The 18822-nt window shown below is 40.2% G+C and overlaps 1 protein-coding gene across 1 annotated transcript in view; it reads left to right on the forward strand.

Moving 5' to 3' along the window:
* The window catches only part of NEB (nebulin), a 195348-nt gene that overhangs the window by 31799 nt on the left and 144727 nt on the right, over window positions 1-18822 (forward strand). Inside the window, exons 19-34 of the mRNA XM_032402834.1 lie at window positions 302-409; window positions 494-607; window positions 2008-2109; window positions 2210-2317; window positions 2403-2507; window positions 3942-4040; window positions 5602-5706; window positions 6258-6365; window positions 6451-6564; window positions 9882-10079; window positions 12738-12845; window positions 14273-14371; window positions 15128-15232; window positions 15319-15426; window positions 16916-17227; window positions 17331-17537. Of these exons, the coding sequence (XP_032258725.1) occupies window positions 302-409; window positions 494-607; window positions 2008-2109; window positions 2210-2317; window positions 2403-2507; window positions 3942-4040; window positions 5602-5706; window positions 6258-6365; window positions 6451-6564; window positions 9882-10079; window positions 12738-12845; window positions 14273-14371; window positions 15128-15232; window positions 15319-15426; window positions 16916-17227; window positions 17331-17537 (2100 nt within the window). The remainder of the gene's footprint in view (window positions 1-301; window positions 410-493; window positions 608-2007; window positions 2110-2209; window positions 2318-2402; window positions 2508-3941; window positions 4041-5601; window positions 5707-6257; window positions 6366-6450; window positions 6565-9881; window positions 10080-12737; window positions 12846-14272; window positions 14372-15127; window positions 15233-15318; window positions 15427-16915; window positions 17228-17330; window positions 17538-18822) is intronic.

An 18822-nucleotide genomic window follows, 5' to 3' on the forward strand; every position in this document is an offset into this window, starting at 1 on the left:
CTCTAGAATATTTGTGCCACTCTGTGAAGTACTCAGTGTTAGGAATCAGATATTAGTATGGTCACTAAAATTAGGTAAATTTGATGAAAGATTCTAATGGGGAGTAGAGAACCTTGATCTTGGAAAATCAGAAGCTCCAGCTTGAAGCGAAATAACTAAAATATGCATGATTTTCTGGACAATGAAAATGGCCCATTTATTTCGTACTAAGCCAGAGTATTGAGATACTCATTAGTCTTTAAAGTGTGGTAAACGTGCATATCATTTTTGCCAATTCCTTTGTTAAAACGTTTCTGTCCAGAATATCTATAAGCACGACTGGGAGAAGAGCAAAGCGAAGAAGTTTGACATTAAAGTGGACGCCATTCCCCTGCTGGCAGCCAAGGCCAACAGCAGGATCGCCAGCGATGTGAGTGTGGCCTGGGCACCTGGGCAGGGGGCCTGCAGTGACGGTCTTGGTGGGTGCCATCTGACACGTGTGACATCTTCACAGGTGATGTACAAGAAAGACTATGAGAAAAGTAAAGGGAAAATGATTGGAGCCCTGAGCATTAATGATGATCCCAAGATGCTGCACTCTTTGAAGACGGCCAAAAACCAGAGTGATGTGAGTGTCTTTGTAAATCTGTCTTGTTTTCAGATGTGGCTGCACTTATTGTTTACTATAACTTCGGATGGGACATTAGCCTAAATGAAATCTCTGACTCAGGATGACAAGTCAAACACGAAAGCCCACGGGGAAAAGATGATTAAGTTCCTCATTCTTACGACGTCTCTGTACTTTGAGACACCAGTGAATATTGTAAATGTTTCCTTAATCTTTTTAATGCCATCCGTTTTATTAGGGAGAAAATATACTAGCAATAGCGTTTTCTTTATTGTTTTTCCCAGAAATGGGCTTAATATTTCAGTATGTATAAACGCATATTCATTCCATGTCATGATCTGACTTCAGGTACTTTGCAAAAATATGTACAGAAAAATAAAAGACAAGAAGTGAGAAAATCAGGGGCGCCTGGATGGCTCAGTCATCAAGCGTCTGCCTTCAGCTCAGGTCATGATCCCAGGGTCCTGGGATCGAGCCCCGCATTGGGCTCCCTGCTCGGCAGGAAGCCTGCTTCTTCCTCTCCCACTCCCCCTGCTTGTGTTCCCTCTCTCACTGTGTCTCTCTCTGTCAAATAAATAAAATCTTAAAAAAAAAAAAAGAAGTGAGAAAATCAGGCCAAAGATCAATAAAGTAGGAAAACTAAATGAAGCATAACCTCAAGAACAAAGTATTTTAAGTTTATAAAATACTGATCTCAGTTTTAAAGACTAAAACATTAAAAATAAAATAAAACTCTTTATAAAAATTGCTTCTCTAAATCATGGCAGAAAAGAAATACTCCCTATTCTGTATTATTTATAAGTATGCTTGTCTTTACAGTATATATTTGGATTTCTATATGGGAGAATTAAGAAGAATGTGTAGAAATACATGATACCTATAACAAAATGGAAAAAACATCTTTTCGTGTATTATTACTATAAAGAAAAATATTAGATCTCAGTGAAAAAAGCCAACTTCAAAGGTGTTGTAAAATGTGTTTTCATCAAGGGCTGAGCTGAATACTTTTCTAAGACTATGCCTGAGTATCTGAGGTCCACCTTATACCTTTTACCTAATTTTGCACTTTTTAAAAAATTCATTTTCCTTCAAACACATTCAGGTGTACAGAATTATTTTAAAACAAATTTGCTTAGACACCAGCATTGGTATACTGTGGTATATTCTGGCTGAGAAATGTTAGGATAAATAACACAAGCCCATATATGGTTATTAGCAGACTAGATTCTCCAAGACATGAACCTCTACCATATTCATTCTGCCTTTTCTGCCTTGTGGAAAGTAAATGCTGAAAAAATACAAAATTTGCCTTTTTGGTTAAGTATAGCAATGATGGGAATGGCTTTTATACCATGAAATATAATTTTCTTCTCTTTGTCTGATTTTTTTTCCTTCAACAGAGATTATACAAGGAAAACTATGAGAAGACAAAAACAAAGAGCATGAACTACTGTGAGACCCCTAAATATCAACTTGACACCCTGATGAAGAACTTCAGTGAGGTTCGAAAGGCCAAGGGTGCCCTGGGGTTTGAGGGCTTTTCTACTGTTTGACAAATAACATCTACAATTGACATATCTGTCTGTATGCTTTCTTTTTCAGGCTAAATACAAAGATTCATATGTACAGAATGTTTTGGGACATTATGTAGGCGGCTTTGAGGACCCCTATCAAATTCACTGCATGAAAGTTTCAGCTCAAAACAGTGATGTAAGTTGAAGACCATTGTTCCTCTCAGTGACGTTATTTGGGGGCAATAACAATCCTGATCTCTTTTTGTTCTTTCTCATTATAGAAAAATTACAAAGCAGAGTATGAAGAAGATAAAGGGAAATGCTATTTCCCTCAGACAATAACACAAGAATATGAAGCAATCAAGAAGCTAGACCAGTGTAAAGATGTGAGTCAGGGGCCCTGAGTTCTTGAAATGGGGTTTGGGATTCTTGTGCCATCTAGTGGTAGTTTTAGCAGGCGTTTAAATGCTGACATCGAGTGGTTAGCTGATGTTAAATTTTAAATTTTGGGTGGAATTGGGGAGCACAAAAATTACTGTGAAGAAACCTATTTGTTACAAAATAGTTTGTGGTTTTATAAATCTTTACTTCTGGTAGTTTATATACACATGGCTTGGGATGGGGGTAGGCAAGATAGGGAAATTTCTGAGAGATAGGTGTTCATTTATGTAACGAATTTATATGAGGAGCTAGCTTGTGTCAGACACTGTCTTTGATGCTGGGGAAGAAGAGGGAACAAGGTGGGCTGCCTCTTGGGGAGCATGCATTTGAGACGGAGAGACAGACAATAAACACAGAAGGGGGGCGCCTGGGTGGCTCAGTCGTTAAGGGTCTGCCTTCGGCTCAGGTCATGATCCCAGGGTCCTGGGATCGAGCCCCGCATCGGGCTCCCTGCTCTGCAGGAAGCCTGCTTCTCCCTCTCCCACTTCCCCTGCTTGTGTTCCCTCTCTCGCTGTGTCTCTCTCTGTCAAATAAATAAATAAAATCCTTAAAACACAGAAAGAAGAGAGAGATCAGACAATAAGACAATACATGTAGAGGGGCGCCTGGGTGGCTCAGTCATTAAGCGTCTGCCTTCGGCTCAGGTCATGATCCCAGGGTCCTGGGATTGAGCCCCGCATCGGGCTCCCTGCTTGGCAGGAAGCCTGCTTCTCCCTTTCCCACTCCCCCTTCTTGTGTTCCTGCTCTCGCTGTGTCTCTGTCAAATAAATAAATAAAATCTTAAAAAAAAAAAAAGACAATACATGTAGAATGATGCTATAGAATTAAAATAGAATGATGTGGGGGAGAGAGAGAGAGAGAGAGAGACTGGATGGGCACCATAGACTGGGTGCTAAAGGAGGGCCCAGGGCAGGAATGTGCAGCCATGCCAAGATCAAGGTGAGAGCAACTGGAAGAACAGCCTAAGGAGAGAACAAACTTGGCACTTAAGGAATTGAAAGGATGAGGGAGCTGAAGGGTACCAGAGAGGGGGACAGTATTTAAGAGGTGAAATGGTAGGAGATGAAGGGAGGGGGGAGATGCTGTAGGGTAGGGCTCATCAGCCAAGGTACAGTTTAGGTTGAATACAAGTCCAGGGGAGAGCCTTTGTCAGGCTTCAGCAGGAAGAAGATTAATCTGGGTGCTGAATTGCAGCAGGGAGACCAGCTTGGAGGCAGCGTCAGGTGATGGAAATAGAGAGAGAGGAAGGGAGAACATGTCAACCAAGTGTTCAGGAAAGAAACTCTATTTTTAACTGGAAACTTTTTATAGGTTAGTATGTATATGAACAAGAATATAAAGATACATTATGAAATTTCATGAAAGAATATCTTTTCTAGCATACATACAAAGTTCATCCGGATAAGACCAAGTTTACGGCCGTCACTGACACTCCTGTGCTGTTGCAAGCCCAGCTCAACACGAAACAGCTTAGCGAAGTAAGTGCCTTGATTTGTGCAAGTGTGGATGACCTAGAGTGCTGTGTTTATTTGAAATAGAAGCATTTTCACGCTTAATCTTCAAGGACTCATCTATCTACCCGACAATGTCATTTTTCAGGATTTGTTTTAAAAAACACAAAGGAAGCTGCTAGATCGAATTGCAGCCTCAGGGAAAATGGTGTTAGACAATAATAAAGATAATTAATATTTCTTCAATAAGATACCAATTTTGGGGGGAATTTGCCCATTAGGGTCTGTCACATATCCAAAATAATGCATACTAAAACTTCATGGCACCTTAAAGACAACAAAAGGATCTGTTTGCGTAGGTAACAAGGGAAGCATTTCCCATTCTTTAGTTTGCTCACGAAGACTTTACAAAAAGACAAAGAGTGCAGAAACAAGAAGGACATCAGGCAGTAAGAAGAAAACTAATACAGGGTGGTGATAGAGAATTCAAACAGAATGATGTGAGAGACAGTGAGTGGGTGGACACTTCAAGGAAGTTTTAAAGCGGAATGGCCAGCCATGTGAAGATCAGGGGAAGAACAGCCATGCTTCTCGAACATTCACGTTCATGCGGGTCACCCAGTGACCCTGTTAAAATACAGATTCTGGTTCAGTAGGTCTGGAGGGATATGCTGACCCTCTGACAAGTTCCTCGGTGACCCCGATGTGCTGTTGGTGGACCACACTTTGAGTAGCAAGGTGCTAACGTAGCTAAGAGTAGCACAGCCCTCTTGGGAAGGAAAATACATTCTATCCTACTCTAAAACATGCTTGAGTATCCCAGTGAGCTCATTTGCAATTGGTAAAGAAGGAAATGGCATCAGTATAATTCAGGAGTCCTATCAGTTCATTACGCTACTTTCCTAGCGTACTAATAGTTTATGCCACCAGAAAGAACAGCTAAACCCTAACATCACTGACCCAGCTGAACTTGGCAAGCGGCAGAGGAACAGGGTGCTGTATGCAGTGTCTGGTCACCACATGCTCTTCTCGTTGGCCTGGAAAGGCCACGGGCTCTGTTTTGGAGGTGCTTATTACACAAGACTCAATCTTGTGCATTTGCCTTTAGCTCCAGAATTCAACAGCCTCATTCTCTCTTTCTACTCCCTCCCTTCCACCTATGTCAACTTTTAAAAAATTTAAGTAAAGTGCTATATTTTACATTTTTATTCATAAGAATGTATCTTTTTAACTGTGCTAGCATTTTAATTATTTAGAATTATAGCTACTTTTGTTATTTCTCTGATCATAGAATTTAATATAAAACTTTGTTCCTGTCCTGAAGGGACAGCCTAAAAGTTTAGATCCAACAACGAGTTTCCCCACACATACAGTGTGATAGATAGCATTTACAAAATGACAGCCCAAATTGGATTACACTGTGATCCTGAAAGAGGGAGTGACGGTCAAAGCCCTGTAATGGACTTTGACTGGATAGACTGCCTCTTTGAGGCGTGTTTCCAAAAAGGGTAGAAATAACTTAGCCATTGATATACACTCGAGAAAATTCTGACCCCAAACTGTTTGGATATCTTCTATTGTTTTCCAGCTGAATTACAAAGCAAAACATGAAAGTGAGAAGTTCAAGTGCAATGTACCAGCAGATGCTCCACAGTTTATCCAACACAGAGTCAATGCCTATAACTTGAGTGATGTAAGTATCAAAGCCACAGAAATCTATCATGATGTGCACATGTGAAGAGGAAATGTTATGGGTGTTTAAAAAGACTAGATTAGGAGCTGTGCAACTAAACAACTGTGGCAATTGTTTTCAGAGTGTAAGTGGAGGTTTTAAGGCCTAAATGCTGGGAAGGCTCTTACTTAGCCATCCTATTCCATTTTCCACAGTCTCTGTTACCATCAGAAACCCTCAGATAATCTCTAGAGTTTTGCAAGATCTCTCCTATAAATGTCACATTTCACCTCCTCCAAGTGGTTGTCTTTTTACACTGTCCTTTATACATCAGCATAGCAGAATCTTTAGAAAGCTCACGGGGTATTAAAAGAAGTGTTTAGTATTATATTTTGGTAGGCGGGAAGCTGGATGACAGATTAATGAATAATTATACTATCATTTGGTAAACACAGTATTTGTAGGTGAAGTAAGTCTACATATACAAATTTTCAGTCTGTTTCTTATTTTTACTGGATGAAGCTATGTTAGATGTTGTTCTTACAATTCTTCTGATGAAATTTTCTGTCCAGAATATCTATAAGCACGACTGGGAGAAGAGCAAAGCGAAGAAGTTTGACATTAAAGTGGACGCCATTCCCCTGCTGGCAGCCAAGGCCAACAGCAGGATCGCCAGCGATGTGAGTGTGGCCTGGGCACCTGGGCAGGGGGCCTGCAGTGACGGTTCTCGGTGGGTGCCATCTGACACGTGTGACATCTTCACAGGTGATGTACAAGAAAGACTATGAGAAAAGTAAAGGGAAAATGATTGGAGCCCTGAGCATTAATGATGATCCCAAGATGCTGCACTCTTTGAAGACGGCCAAAAACCAGAGTGATGTGAGTGTCTTTGTAAATCTGTCTTGTTTTCAAGATGGCATCCCTGTTAACATGCCCAAGGATATAGCAAGTAAAAGGATTCCATACCCATGGGCTCTGTCCTGTTCACAACTAACTGCTGGGGATAAACTTTAGAAGTAGAATGATTTCCCAGATTCTTGTACCTTTCAGTGTTGGAGGAGAGAAATTACCGATTTATACTTAAGGTCCATTTCACTTTGAAAAATGTTTTAATATTTAATAGAATATTGATTTTAATTCTCAAGGCTTTTTGGAAAACATCACTAGATATTTTCATATTTTCTTCTGATTGAAAAATAACCTTTAAAATGATGGTTTTAAAATTATCTTTATATTGGAAGAAAATCAAGAGTCACAGATAAAAATCTTATTGTTTACTATCATTGTTCTTTATTGACTTTAGCAATAGTATCAGCATAGGTTCAAGGAAAACACTCCATTGATTATAGGCCCCTTTGAGAGTCTGATAAAAGACTTGGATCATTCATCTAGAAAAATGAACTTTTTCTTCATGCCTTCTGTCTGAATTTCAGAGAATTTATAGATTCCCTAAGGCTTGTCTATGGGCCAGCTCTCATCTTTTGGTTAAAATTCTTACTATAGGGGCGCCTGGCTGGCTCAGCCGTTAAACGTCTGCCTTCGGCTCAGGTCATGATCCCAGGGTCCTGGGATCGAGCCCCGCATCAGGCTCCCTGCTCAGTGGGAAGCCTGCTTCTCCCTCTCCCACTCCCCCTGCTTGTGTTCCCTCTCTCGCTGTGTCTCTCTCTGTCAAATCAATAAAATCTCTAAAACAAAAAAAATTCTTACTATAAAGGAGAAAACATCTATTGCAAATTGCAGCATATACTGTGTTTAAAAAATGTTTAGAGAATTCCTTAAGAGTGGTAAGAATATTCAACATAGCCTGCAAATATTTTTTTCATATTAAATAGAAGAATGTTTGTATCATTTACCTTCATTTCAACCATGTGTTCATATAATGATCTATATATATCTTAAATTCATTTTTGCATGGTCTATATACTCATATGGCAGTTTAAAACATCCTGTATTCAGTAATTTTCTCTAATAACTTCACACTGAATTATGTCAGGATACAGTGCTCACATACATCATATTATATTGTTCACTAGTTCCTTATCCCTTCTCAATTCAAAAGGTTATAGCTGTCTCTTGACAGCACATGTATCTTTATCTTTTGTTCTTTATCCCATCACAGTACCCATTAAAACACTAAGCACATAGTAGTGTTCAGTAAATACTTGTTAATTGATTGATACCGGCAACCAAAAGAGCTAGTCAATGATGAATCATTTTCACATACTATCCAGGCTAAATGCTAAGCTGCAGATACGGAACATGCATAGCTTTTAAAGAGAATCTTTTAAAGCCATTTGGACCTTTGACAACATTTTATATATGTAGATATGCGTGAACTGGCATGAACATGAACAAAAGAGTAAAACAATTTAGACAAAAACACTTCCACACATCAATGTTGTTGCAACATTGTTTTGTCAGTTTATTTTTTAAAGGTAATTTATTTTAGAGGAGAGAGAGAGCATGAGTGGGAGGGGCAGAGGGAGAGGGAGAGAGAATCTCAAGCAGACTCCACACTGAGCATGGAGCCCAACGTGGGGCTCGATCCCACAACCCTGAGATCATGACCTAAGCCGAAACCAAGAGTTGGACACTCAACTGACTGCACCACCTAGGCACCCCTATCAGTTTCTTTTTTTTTTTTTTAAGATTTTATTTACTTATTAGAGCAAGAGAGCACAAGGAGGGAGAGCTACAGAGGGAGAGGGAGAAGCAGGCTCCCTGCTGAGCAGGGAGCTCGATGACGTGGGGCTCAATCCTAGGACCCTGGGATCATAACCTGAGCTGAAGGCAGACGCTTAACCTACTGAGCCACCCAGGCGCCCCCAGTTTATTTCTAATAAAGACAAACTATTTTTTTCAATGTTCTTGCACACTGTCAGAAAGTTTCCATATTTTATTTTCATAAACCAGAGTCCAGAATTTACAATTAAGTGATAAGTTTATTCAGCGAAAGTGACTGCCCACAAAATATTTAGAAGGAAGATCACACTCCCTAAGAAAGCTAAAAGATCAGATTATTTGCAAAAGGAATTTCTACAGAAGATTTACAAGGCACATGTATGCTGGCTACTTTTGGTCAGTCTTTAATGCTTCTGTGATTATGGGGGTGGATATAATGGGTTTGGAATTTTCCTACAAGCACTGGGGCAGAATTATTCTCTCTGTTAAGGTAACTGGTGAGTGGACATGATGAAGCTGGGACCTTGACCTAATTATCACCCTGTCTAACATTCCAGAAAACCAGCCAATAAAAGTGCCTTCTGAGGCCCAGTCAAGACATTTGGTTTATGAGAACACTATAATAAGTGCCAAGGTTACTTTAATGGCTCAGTTTCACAGACTTTTCTCCTTTGAGGTCTTATTACTGCTGCAATCTGAAGCTTCTTTTAAATTGTTACCAAAATTAAACTTGGTATGAAAAAACCTTTGGGATTCTCAGTGGAGCTTATCCACTGTCAAAAGTAGAATAGTCAGGTTGAAAAAAGATCAGTAACCATTTAAAGATGATGTTAGAAAAGCCAAGTAGTCAGGTGGACAGCTTTATTCACAAAGTAGTCATTTTATAAAATCAGAAGTATGAAATGATTGTCATATAATTTTCATCAGTTAAAATACTTCCTTTCTTTTTCAAAGATTTTATTTATCCACTTATCAGAGAGAGAGCACACACACAAGCAGGGGAGAGCGGCAGACAGAGACGGAGAGGGAGAAGCAGGCTCCCCGCTGAGCAAGGAGCCCGATGTGGGACTCAATCCCTGGACCCCGGGATCATGACCCGAGCTAAAGGCAGCCGCTTAACCGACTGAGCCACCCAGGCGTCCCCCCAAAATACTTCCTTATTGGAAAACAATTCAAAGATTAGGTGACTTTCGTAAAAATAATGCTTGTTAATGGTCCTTGAAAAACCCTGTGTTAAAAGATGTGGCTGAAGCAGGAGCTTTGGCCCACTCCTGATGTCTGACAGTTGCTCTTTGATCTAAAAAGAGATTTGATCAGATATGTCCATGTTCGACTTTTTTGGAGGGAAAGGGTTCAATAATGTGTAACATATGAACAAATTTTAGGAAAAAATAACTACTCAGATATTGGAATGTGCTTCTGTAACTCGAGTTTGTTGTTTATGAGAGATTTCTGTGCTTGTCTGGAAATCCATTGAGGATTTGTGGTAATAAATGGAAATTTCCTATTCACAGCGTGAATACCGTAAAGACTATGAAAACTCAAAGACTGTCTACACGGCACCTCTTGATATGCTCCAAGTCACTCAAGCTAAGAAATCTCAGGAAATTGCTAGTGATGTGGACTATAAGCACATCTTACACAATTACAGCTACCCACCCGATAGCATCAATGTGGATCTCGCCAAGAAGGCTTATGCCCTGCAGAGTGATGTGAGTAATCGGATTGTCTCTGTTCCCTCTTTCTAAGGCGGAACCTGAAATAATCTTTAAGTGGAGTGATGGTTTTGACAGTTCTCAGAAGTGTTGGCATTGTCTTCTGTATGTAGCAAGTATGTGATGGGAAAATGACCCTTGTGGCTCAATGAGAGTGTAACCTTCAGAGTTAGAGAGACCTAGGTCTAGCATGAACTCATCACTATATCCCTTTTGGAAAGCTATTAACCTTGCTGAGGCTAGAGTCTTCCTTGTAAAATTGGAAATAAAGTAAAAGAATTGTTTGGAGAATTTAAATGCATGCAAAATACTTAGCTTAGTGTCAGGCCCTAGTGAATTCTCAGTAAACATTCAGAGTTATTACCTTCATTATTATCACAATGATTGCATTCACTGTTATCAATAACTTTTTACCTAGATAGCTATCTTGTCTGAAAATAAAATGTCTTCTATATTTACAGCATCAATTTTCATAATCACTGAGGTTTTTTTTCTGCAAATGAAAACTTGTCTAGGCAAATTAACTTGAACTGCACAACTGAACATTTCATCCTAACAATTCTATGTTTTTAGCATACACATAACAAAACTTGCCATCTTCATCCTTTTTAAGTGTACAGTTCAGTAGCAGTTAATTATAATCACGTTGTTGTGCAGCCAGTCTCCAAAGCCTTTTCATCTTATGACACTGAAGCTCTATAGCAGTTAAACAAGTCTCTGTTTTTCCCCTCCCCCCAGCTCCTGGCATCCACCCTTCTACTTTCTGTTACTATGAACTGGGCTACTCTATAGACCGCATATATGTAGAGTCATTCACTCTTTGTGGGGTTTTTTTGTTTTTTTTTTTTTTTACTGGCTTGTTTCACTTAACAGAATGTCCTCAAAGTTCATTCATGTTGTAGCATGTGTCAGAATTTCCTTCCTTCTTGAGACTGAATAATAGTCCATTGTATGTGCATACCACATTTTGCTTATCCCTTCATCTGTCAGTGGACACTTGGGTTGCTTCCATCTTTTGGCTATTGTGAGTAATGCTTCTATGAACGTAGGTGACCAATATTCCTTTGAGATCCTGCCCTCAATCCTTTTGAGTATACACTCAGAAGTGGAGTTGCTAGATCACATGGTAATTCTATTTTTAATTTTTTGAGGAACCACCCTCCTCTTTTCTACAGCAACTCTACAATTTTAAATTCCCATCACTAACAATCCTATTTTATGCATTGTTATTTATTTATTTAATTTTGCTATGTTTCTTTCTCTCAAGTAGATTGTAAGCCTCTCAAAGGCAGGAACCCAATAGTTTCTTGATTTTTCATTCCAATTAAAAGGCCCACACTAAAGAACAGTAATTTGAATTTTGTATCTGGAATATAAGTTTTAGGTACCACCTATAGCCAGACAATGAGTAGCCTGTTATTTTATTGAGAGAGAGAGTGGGGATGGGGGAGTGGGCCAGAGGAAGAGGGAGAGAGGGAATCCCATGCGGGCTGCACATCCAGCACAAAGCCTGATACAGGGCTCGATCCCACAACCATGAGATCATGACCTGAGCCTAACCCAAGAGTCTTAACCAACTGAGTCACCCAGGCACACCTAGAGTAGCCTATTATTTTAATGGCATCAGGTATGCCCCCCAAATAGGAAAAATTCCAAATGATAATGGCCTTCCATAAGCAAATTAATGAGTGCAACCATTTTAAAGTGCACTGTTAGCCAACCCTCCTAAGCTAACCATTACACATGGAGGCCAGTGTGAGCAAGCACATAGTGCAAGGAACTACTGTCAAATCTGATCTGATCAGAAAATGAGCAAAATTATCTATCTTTAATGTGGCCATCAGTCCTAATTTGACCAAAGAAACAAACATCTCACTTTGATTATTTAAATATAACAATTTTATTTATTCTTTGAAGTATAGCTTTTTTTTTTTTTTTTTTAAGATTATATCTATTTATTTGACAGAGAGACAACAAGAGAGGGAATACAAGCAGGGGGAGTGGGAGAGGAAGAAACAGGCTTCCCACTGAGCAGGGAGCCCGATGCGGGGCTCGATCCCAGGACCCTGGGATCATTACTGAGCCGAAGGCAGACGCTTAACGACAGAGCCACCCAGGCGCCCCGGAAGTATGGCTTTAAATGTAGCATTTATCCAGATTGGAATTAGAGTTCCACATACTTCCCTTCAGTTGGAAATAAGGATGAGATGGAATATATAACAGCTAGAAGAACAGTAATAACCTAAAGGGCTGTTAAAATCTCTCACCAAGGACATACTTAAAATAACCTTAATATGGGGCACCCCCTGGGTGGCTCAGTCAGTTACATGTCTGACTCTTGGTTTTGGCTCAGGTCATGATCTCAGGTTCTGAGAGAGAGCCCCACATTGGGCTCTGCGCTCAGCCAGGAGTCTGCTTGGGATTCTTTTTTCTCCCCCTCTCTCTCTCTGCCCTCCTCCCCCCCCCCCCCCCCGCTTGCACTCTGTCTCTTTCAAATAAATAAGTAAAATCTAAAAAAAAAATAATAATAACCTTAATGTATGAAGTAAGGAAGCTGGTCAGAAATCTTAACATCATTTTGGGTAAAATGTTGATGATTTTGTGAATAAGGATGATGCTGAGCAAAGAACTGTAACCTTTTTCTTGGTGTTTTAGGTCGAATACAAAGCTGACTACAACAGCTGGATGAAAGGTTGTGGCTGGGTGCCATTTGGGTCCTTAGAGATGGAAAAGGCAAAGAGAGCTTCAGACATCCTGAATGAGGTAAAGCCATCCCGTGTGCCACAGAGAGAGTTGGGAATGTGATGTATTAAAGCCCCAAAACCACAGAAGCATGTTCTTTTCCCGCTTCATTCTCTAGTAATTGTTGCTGAGAAAAAAGCACTTACCACATGCAAGAATTATCCAGGTAGATAAGCTTTACATCACCAAAATCATTTATGTTAACCATTCATGATAAAAAATATTTTAAACAACTTTATCAAGGTATAATTTGCATACCATAAAATTCGCCTATTTTAGGTGTACACATTGACAAGTTGCAGTAAGTTCATATAGTTGTATGGTCATCACCATAATGGAATTTAAAAATGCTATTACACTAAAGTTTTCTTGAAGAATTCCTGCTCCCATCTTCAATGCCGGGCAAACGGAGATCTGCTTTCCGTCTCCATAGTTGTACTTTTCTAGAAATTTCTTTTGTATCAGACTTCCTTCACTTAGCACCATGTTTCTGAGGCTTATCTATGTATCTGCATGTGTCTGCAGTTCATTCCTTATTATTACCGAGTAGTATTCCTTTGTAGCTGTATTGCATTTTGGTTGTCCAGTTGGTGGACATGTGGACTCTTTCCACTTTCTGGCAATTATGAATAATGCATATAATGAATATTGTAGAAAATTTCCTTAAAGTATTATACCCTATGTCCTATTTCTTGATGACTTTGAAGTAGTCTGTAAGTTATTATTCAGTCTGAGGAAAAGGAGTGATGACCTTGCACTCTTCACGTAGCCAGGTTGTATGTCCCTTCTCCTCCAACAGTGGAACATTCCCATTGCTCTCAAGTGAATTCATCATCAGGGAGGTTTACCTATGTAAAGAAGGGACAGAGGTGCTGAGTGAGGGTTTTCTTCACACTCAAGTTTCTGTTGTTCTGTACTTTTGCTTGCTTTCGGTGAACAACATTTTATCTGTGTACTAACCACATGGAGGCTGCAGAACAAAAGTCCTCCCTTTCTTATAGGAAGCCCTAGCTGTTGCCCTAGTTCCTCAGTCCCTCCTCCCTCAACCAGAGAGCTTCTTTATTTCAGTTCGAGTGACAGCAGTGTCACGCAAAAGACACTCCAAATTTCCTCGCATGCTTTTCTGTTAATCCTTTAGAAAACTTGTGTTTCTGGGTTCTGTTTAGTGGAAAGTACCCTCTTTTATTTCATAAACAAGAAATCGTCTGGTTCCTGCAAGTTGTATTGGTCTGTACTGCCCCAGACCATCAAAAATTAAGCCAGTCTTTAAAACACCGGCTTTTGTATTGTATTCCTCTTTTTTCCCAAGCCAACCAAGAATCAAGTATTTTTATATTTTAAAATCCAGAAAAATCCTTGTCCCTCCAAAATAAATTTTAAGGATTTTTATATGTTAGCCTTCAGTGAAAGTAATATTCTTGTTTCTCTTGCCATAATTCACCAAACAGAAAAAATACCGCCAACATCCCGACACTCTCAAGTTTACCTCGATTGAAGATGCTCCGATTATAGTACAGTCTAAAATCAACCAGGCCCAGAGAAGTGATGTAAGTGTTCATTCTATCTATACTTTAATAAGTGTTTACTCATACAAATACGTTTGTATTCTAAACGTGCTGATTACCTGGAGTTATTATGCAGTCTAAAGAGACTCCGTTACGTGAGCAACTGTGTACCTCTCCCAGCTTTTCATTAGTAAAGCACACCTCCTTCATATCTTTAGAGTATTATCTATGCTGGGCTGACTGTCCTTTCAGCCATTTAACATTGCTTCCCAAGGAGAAGCTCAGGGTCTTCTCCTGATGATAAACACTACAAGCCTATTTCTGGGAAAGACCGGGAAAATGAATATAGGCAACACCCCTTACAGAGGAGTTACACTGTAAGTCAGAGCTAAGACACACATCATGTAGAGTAAAAACCACCCCTAAGTCCCATCAGTCACCCACAAAGTGTAATATAGATGGTTTGCGTATCCCACCGGATTAGCCTTTTCTGTGCTCAGGAAAGTGTCTGCAGGTTAACATTTTCATCAGGTCATCTCCCTTGGCGGACTTCTGTGAGGTGCCCTTACCGAAGTTCAGAGGTTCCTAGAGCATACCGAGGGACCTTGGCCAAGGTTGAACTGGCACTGGGATAGGACCCCACGTGTTGCATATGAGAAATGTGGGGATGACCCAGAGAACGTCTTTCATGAAAAGCACCGCTGTGCCATGTGATCTGTTCTGAGATTATTTCCCTGTGTCCTTAAACCCTTTTCCCTACTTTATTTGTTGGTTCATGCATTTCTTTTCTTCTTTCAGGTTGCCTACAAAGCCAAAGGAGAAGAAATTCTTCACAAATACAACCTGCCAGCGGACTTGCCCCAGTTCATCCAGGCTAAAGTTAATGCCTACAATATCAGTGAGGTATGCCCATGAGCTTAGCTGCTGATTTCATGGGAAGCCTTTTCTAAACGGGCCTCGGTTACATTCAAATGACTTTTGTCTTTCAGAATATGTACAAAACAGACTTGAAAGATTTGAGCAAGAAGGGGTATGACCTGAGAACGGACGCGATTCCCATCAGAGCTGCCAAAGCTGCCAGGCAGGCGGCAAGTGACGTAAGTCCAGCTAGTAGTCGCTGGTGTGAAACTAGTATGTGTGGGTGGAGGTGGACCTGTTGTCCAGAGGTCACCACATCTTCTGTCCCCAGCTGGAAGCGAGTCCTGCTGAAACCTATTTAGAAAGGAAAATTCCCTAACCAGGTCTGACTTTTCCTGGGGGTAAGGATTTGTAGAACCTTTACTGACCCCGTTCTAATGAAGCACCTGAAGTTTAAGGTCTCCTCCGTATTTCTGCACAAATTCACATTATTCCCCTTGTGGAAATAAACAAGTCACTCACTATTTTAAGTCCTAATAGCCTCCTGGTGGTAAGATTTAGTCTTGAAACTTGCTTAATTTATATGAATTCCCTTTTTCCTTTATTTCCTTTATTTCTTTTACTTCATTGCTCTGGAGCCCTAAGGTTCATAGCAGTCCTTAGGTTCCATGAAAGTTAGAAATTTTGTCTTTGTTTCTTTTCCTTATCTTACTTTAACTCAGCTTCGAACTAGTTACTTTCCTCTTTGAGATTCAAATCAAATTGACTCAAGCCCTCACCTGTTGACCTCTAGGAAGTGGGATACCCTCCCCCCCCCCCCCCCCCCCCCCCCGCTTGTTGCAGATATTCTGAGGTTTATTGTCTTTCTGTCACTTCCAGCTACTGGTTTGCCCACAGTGGTTTTGCTCTGGCTCACCAGGACTCTCCTGCCCTGGACTCACTTCTGTTTCTGGTCTGCATGATCCAGAGATGCAACACAGCCCTGTCTTTTGGTTCCCCCCAAGTCCCAATCACAACTTCATTGATAGTTTGAACTGAAGTTGACATTGCACTGATGTAAATAAATTACAACTGAATTACAAATATCTATATTGTAAAAGCCCTACCATCCAAAATTCCTTACCCATTCCCTTTCTCTGTGGGTGCTCTCCTCCAGCTGCTCCCCACCCTGACACACGCACAAGCCTTCTTTCACATCTCTGCTTCTCATTTTCCCACGCTTCTTCCCAGATCTCCCCAAGCAAGTTCAGTTCTTCTCACTTTATTATTCAGAACCAATTCATGTGTACATACAACTGGCTCTGGGTCTCCCTTTGAATATCCAAAGACTCATTAAAATTCTACTACCACTCACATAGGCAGCTATTTGGGGTCTCCTGTAACAGCACAATATAATTGGTAAAGATTGCAAAATGTTTATCTTTTCATTTGTCTCTACCAGCATCTAAGTGGAAAGGAACTTAACTTTACCTTGTCACAGACATGAATTATGGCAGTGCTCCCACCCCAACCTCTCAGGTGGCCGAAGCAGCAACAGACAGTCAAATGGGCTCTAAGTAACATTTTAATTTTCCCAGGCTACCTTTCAAACTGTATACAAATGAATATCTAATTGTTTGGTTATTGAAGTAATTTCTGGGACGCTCAATTGCTTTAAGTCATGGCCTCATTGTTCAGTAAAATCTTCATAACTACATTTTAAAATTTGCCCACTTTTGTTTCCAATAGGTTCAGTACAAAAAAGATTATGAAAAAGCCAAAGGGAAAATGGTCGGCTTCCAGAGTCTCCAAGATGATCCTAAACTGGTTCACTATATGAATGTGGCCAAGCTACAATCAGACCGGCAGTATAAAAAAGACTATGAGAAGACAAAAACCAAATACAACACACCCCATGATATGTTCAACGTTGTGGCAGCCAAGAAAGCTCAGGATGTTGTCAGCAATGTCAACTATAAGCATCCGCTCCATCATTACACCTACCTGCCTGATGCCATGGACCTGGAGTTGTCTAAAAACATGATGCACATACAGAGCGATGTAAGTGACACTTACTCCCCAAGACAACCCCACCCCTCAGGTCAGAACCTGTGTGAGAACCCACTGCTGGGGGCATTACTCCTCTTGTTTCCCTTTGCTGTAGAACGCCTATAAGGAAGACTACAACACCTGGATGAAAGGCATAGGCTGGATACCTATTGGCAGTCTGGAGGTAGAAAAAGTTAAGAAAGCGGGTGATGCACTGAATGAAAAGAAGTACAGGCAACATCCAGACACCCTCAAATTTACCAGCATCGTGGATTCCCCAGTGATGGTCCAGGCAAAACAGAACACGAAGCAAGTCAGTGATGTAAGTACAACAAGAGAGGGGGCAAAGAATGGAGGGAGGCTTTAAAGAAATAAATAGCAGCTCAAAATTTTTATTCTTCTGAGCCATTAATTTTCCTTTTACTTAATTTAAAATAATAATTACAATTATTTTTAGTTTGCGGGTGCCTGGGTGGCTCAGTTGGTTAAGCGTCCGACTCTTGGTCTCAGCTCAGGTCTAAATCTCGAGTTGTGAGTTCAAGCCCTGCTTTGGGCTCCATGCTGGGCGTGGAGCTTACTTCAAAACAAAACAATAAACAGACCACAACAATTATTTTCAGTTTGGGCACTAACATTTTCTTTTTCTTTTATCTTGTTATTTATTTTCCTTTTTAAAACAGCTTCCTTTTTAGCTGCCTTTGAAATACTCTGTTATTGGATAAACTTGTCATGATGAAAAAGTTCTAATACTACACATGTGTGTGCACACACAAACAAAATTTAGACTTAAATTCCAAAGTAGCAAATTCATCACACTCAATTCTATATTAAGTTGCTTATATTTACTTTTCATATATAAAATATACTAATACAGGGAAATAATTCACATGAGGATATGGTTTTGCTTCTCAAAATTCATCATACACGAATATTATAGAGGCTTTTAAAAACTTATGTCTTGGAGATGAGTATGTTTTTTGCCTGCCTGTCCATGAACAATGTATATGACCTGGCTAAAGTCAGATCTAAAGGAAAGTTTAGTGTATAGAAGACTTAAAGGGACATCAAAAGCATTCATTTATTATTCATTGAATGAATGTTTTTGGACTCCTTCCCTGTGCCAGGCATTGTATAATATGCTGATGGTATAAGGATGACGTAAACGAGGATTAGTGAGATACAGGATGTAACAGAGATCTAAGAGTATAAGACAAAAGGCCTGGGTGGAAGCAGAGCATTGCCATACCAAGAGGTGAACGCTACGGGAGATGCATGTGCCAAGTAGGTACAAGGCAAGAGGGTAACTGCCCACCAGCGCTTCCCTGGCAAATAAGGAAGGGTGCATTCTTGGCATGAGGAAAAATGATTGACGAGAGGTAATGAATGGCAGGACAGTGAAGGGTTTGGGATTGTTACCTGATCATTGAGGGTCTTGTGTGCTAACTTATACTCTGGACATTGTGGGGTAGGTAATGGGAGGTATTGAAGATTTTAATCCATAAAGTTGCATTATCAGGTATGTGTTCTAAAAGATAGCTCTGACAAAGAGTGCTGAGACTGAGGAGAGAGATTGGAGGTAAGAAGATAGATTAAAAGCTGTTACGGAA

The sequence above is a fragment of the Phoca vitulina genome, unplaced genomic scaffold (assembly GCF_004348235.1).
Source record: "Phoca vitulina isolate PV1807 unplaced genomic scaffold, GSC_HSeal_1.0 scaffold1, whole genome shotgun sequence".
Classification (NCBI taxonomy): Eukaryota; Metazoa; Chordata; class Mammalia; order Carnivora; family Phocidae; genus Phoca; species Phoca vitulina.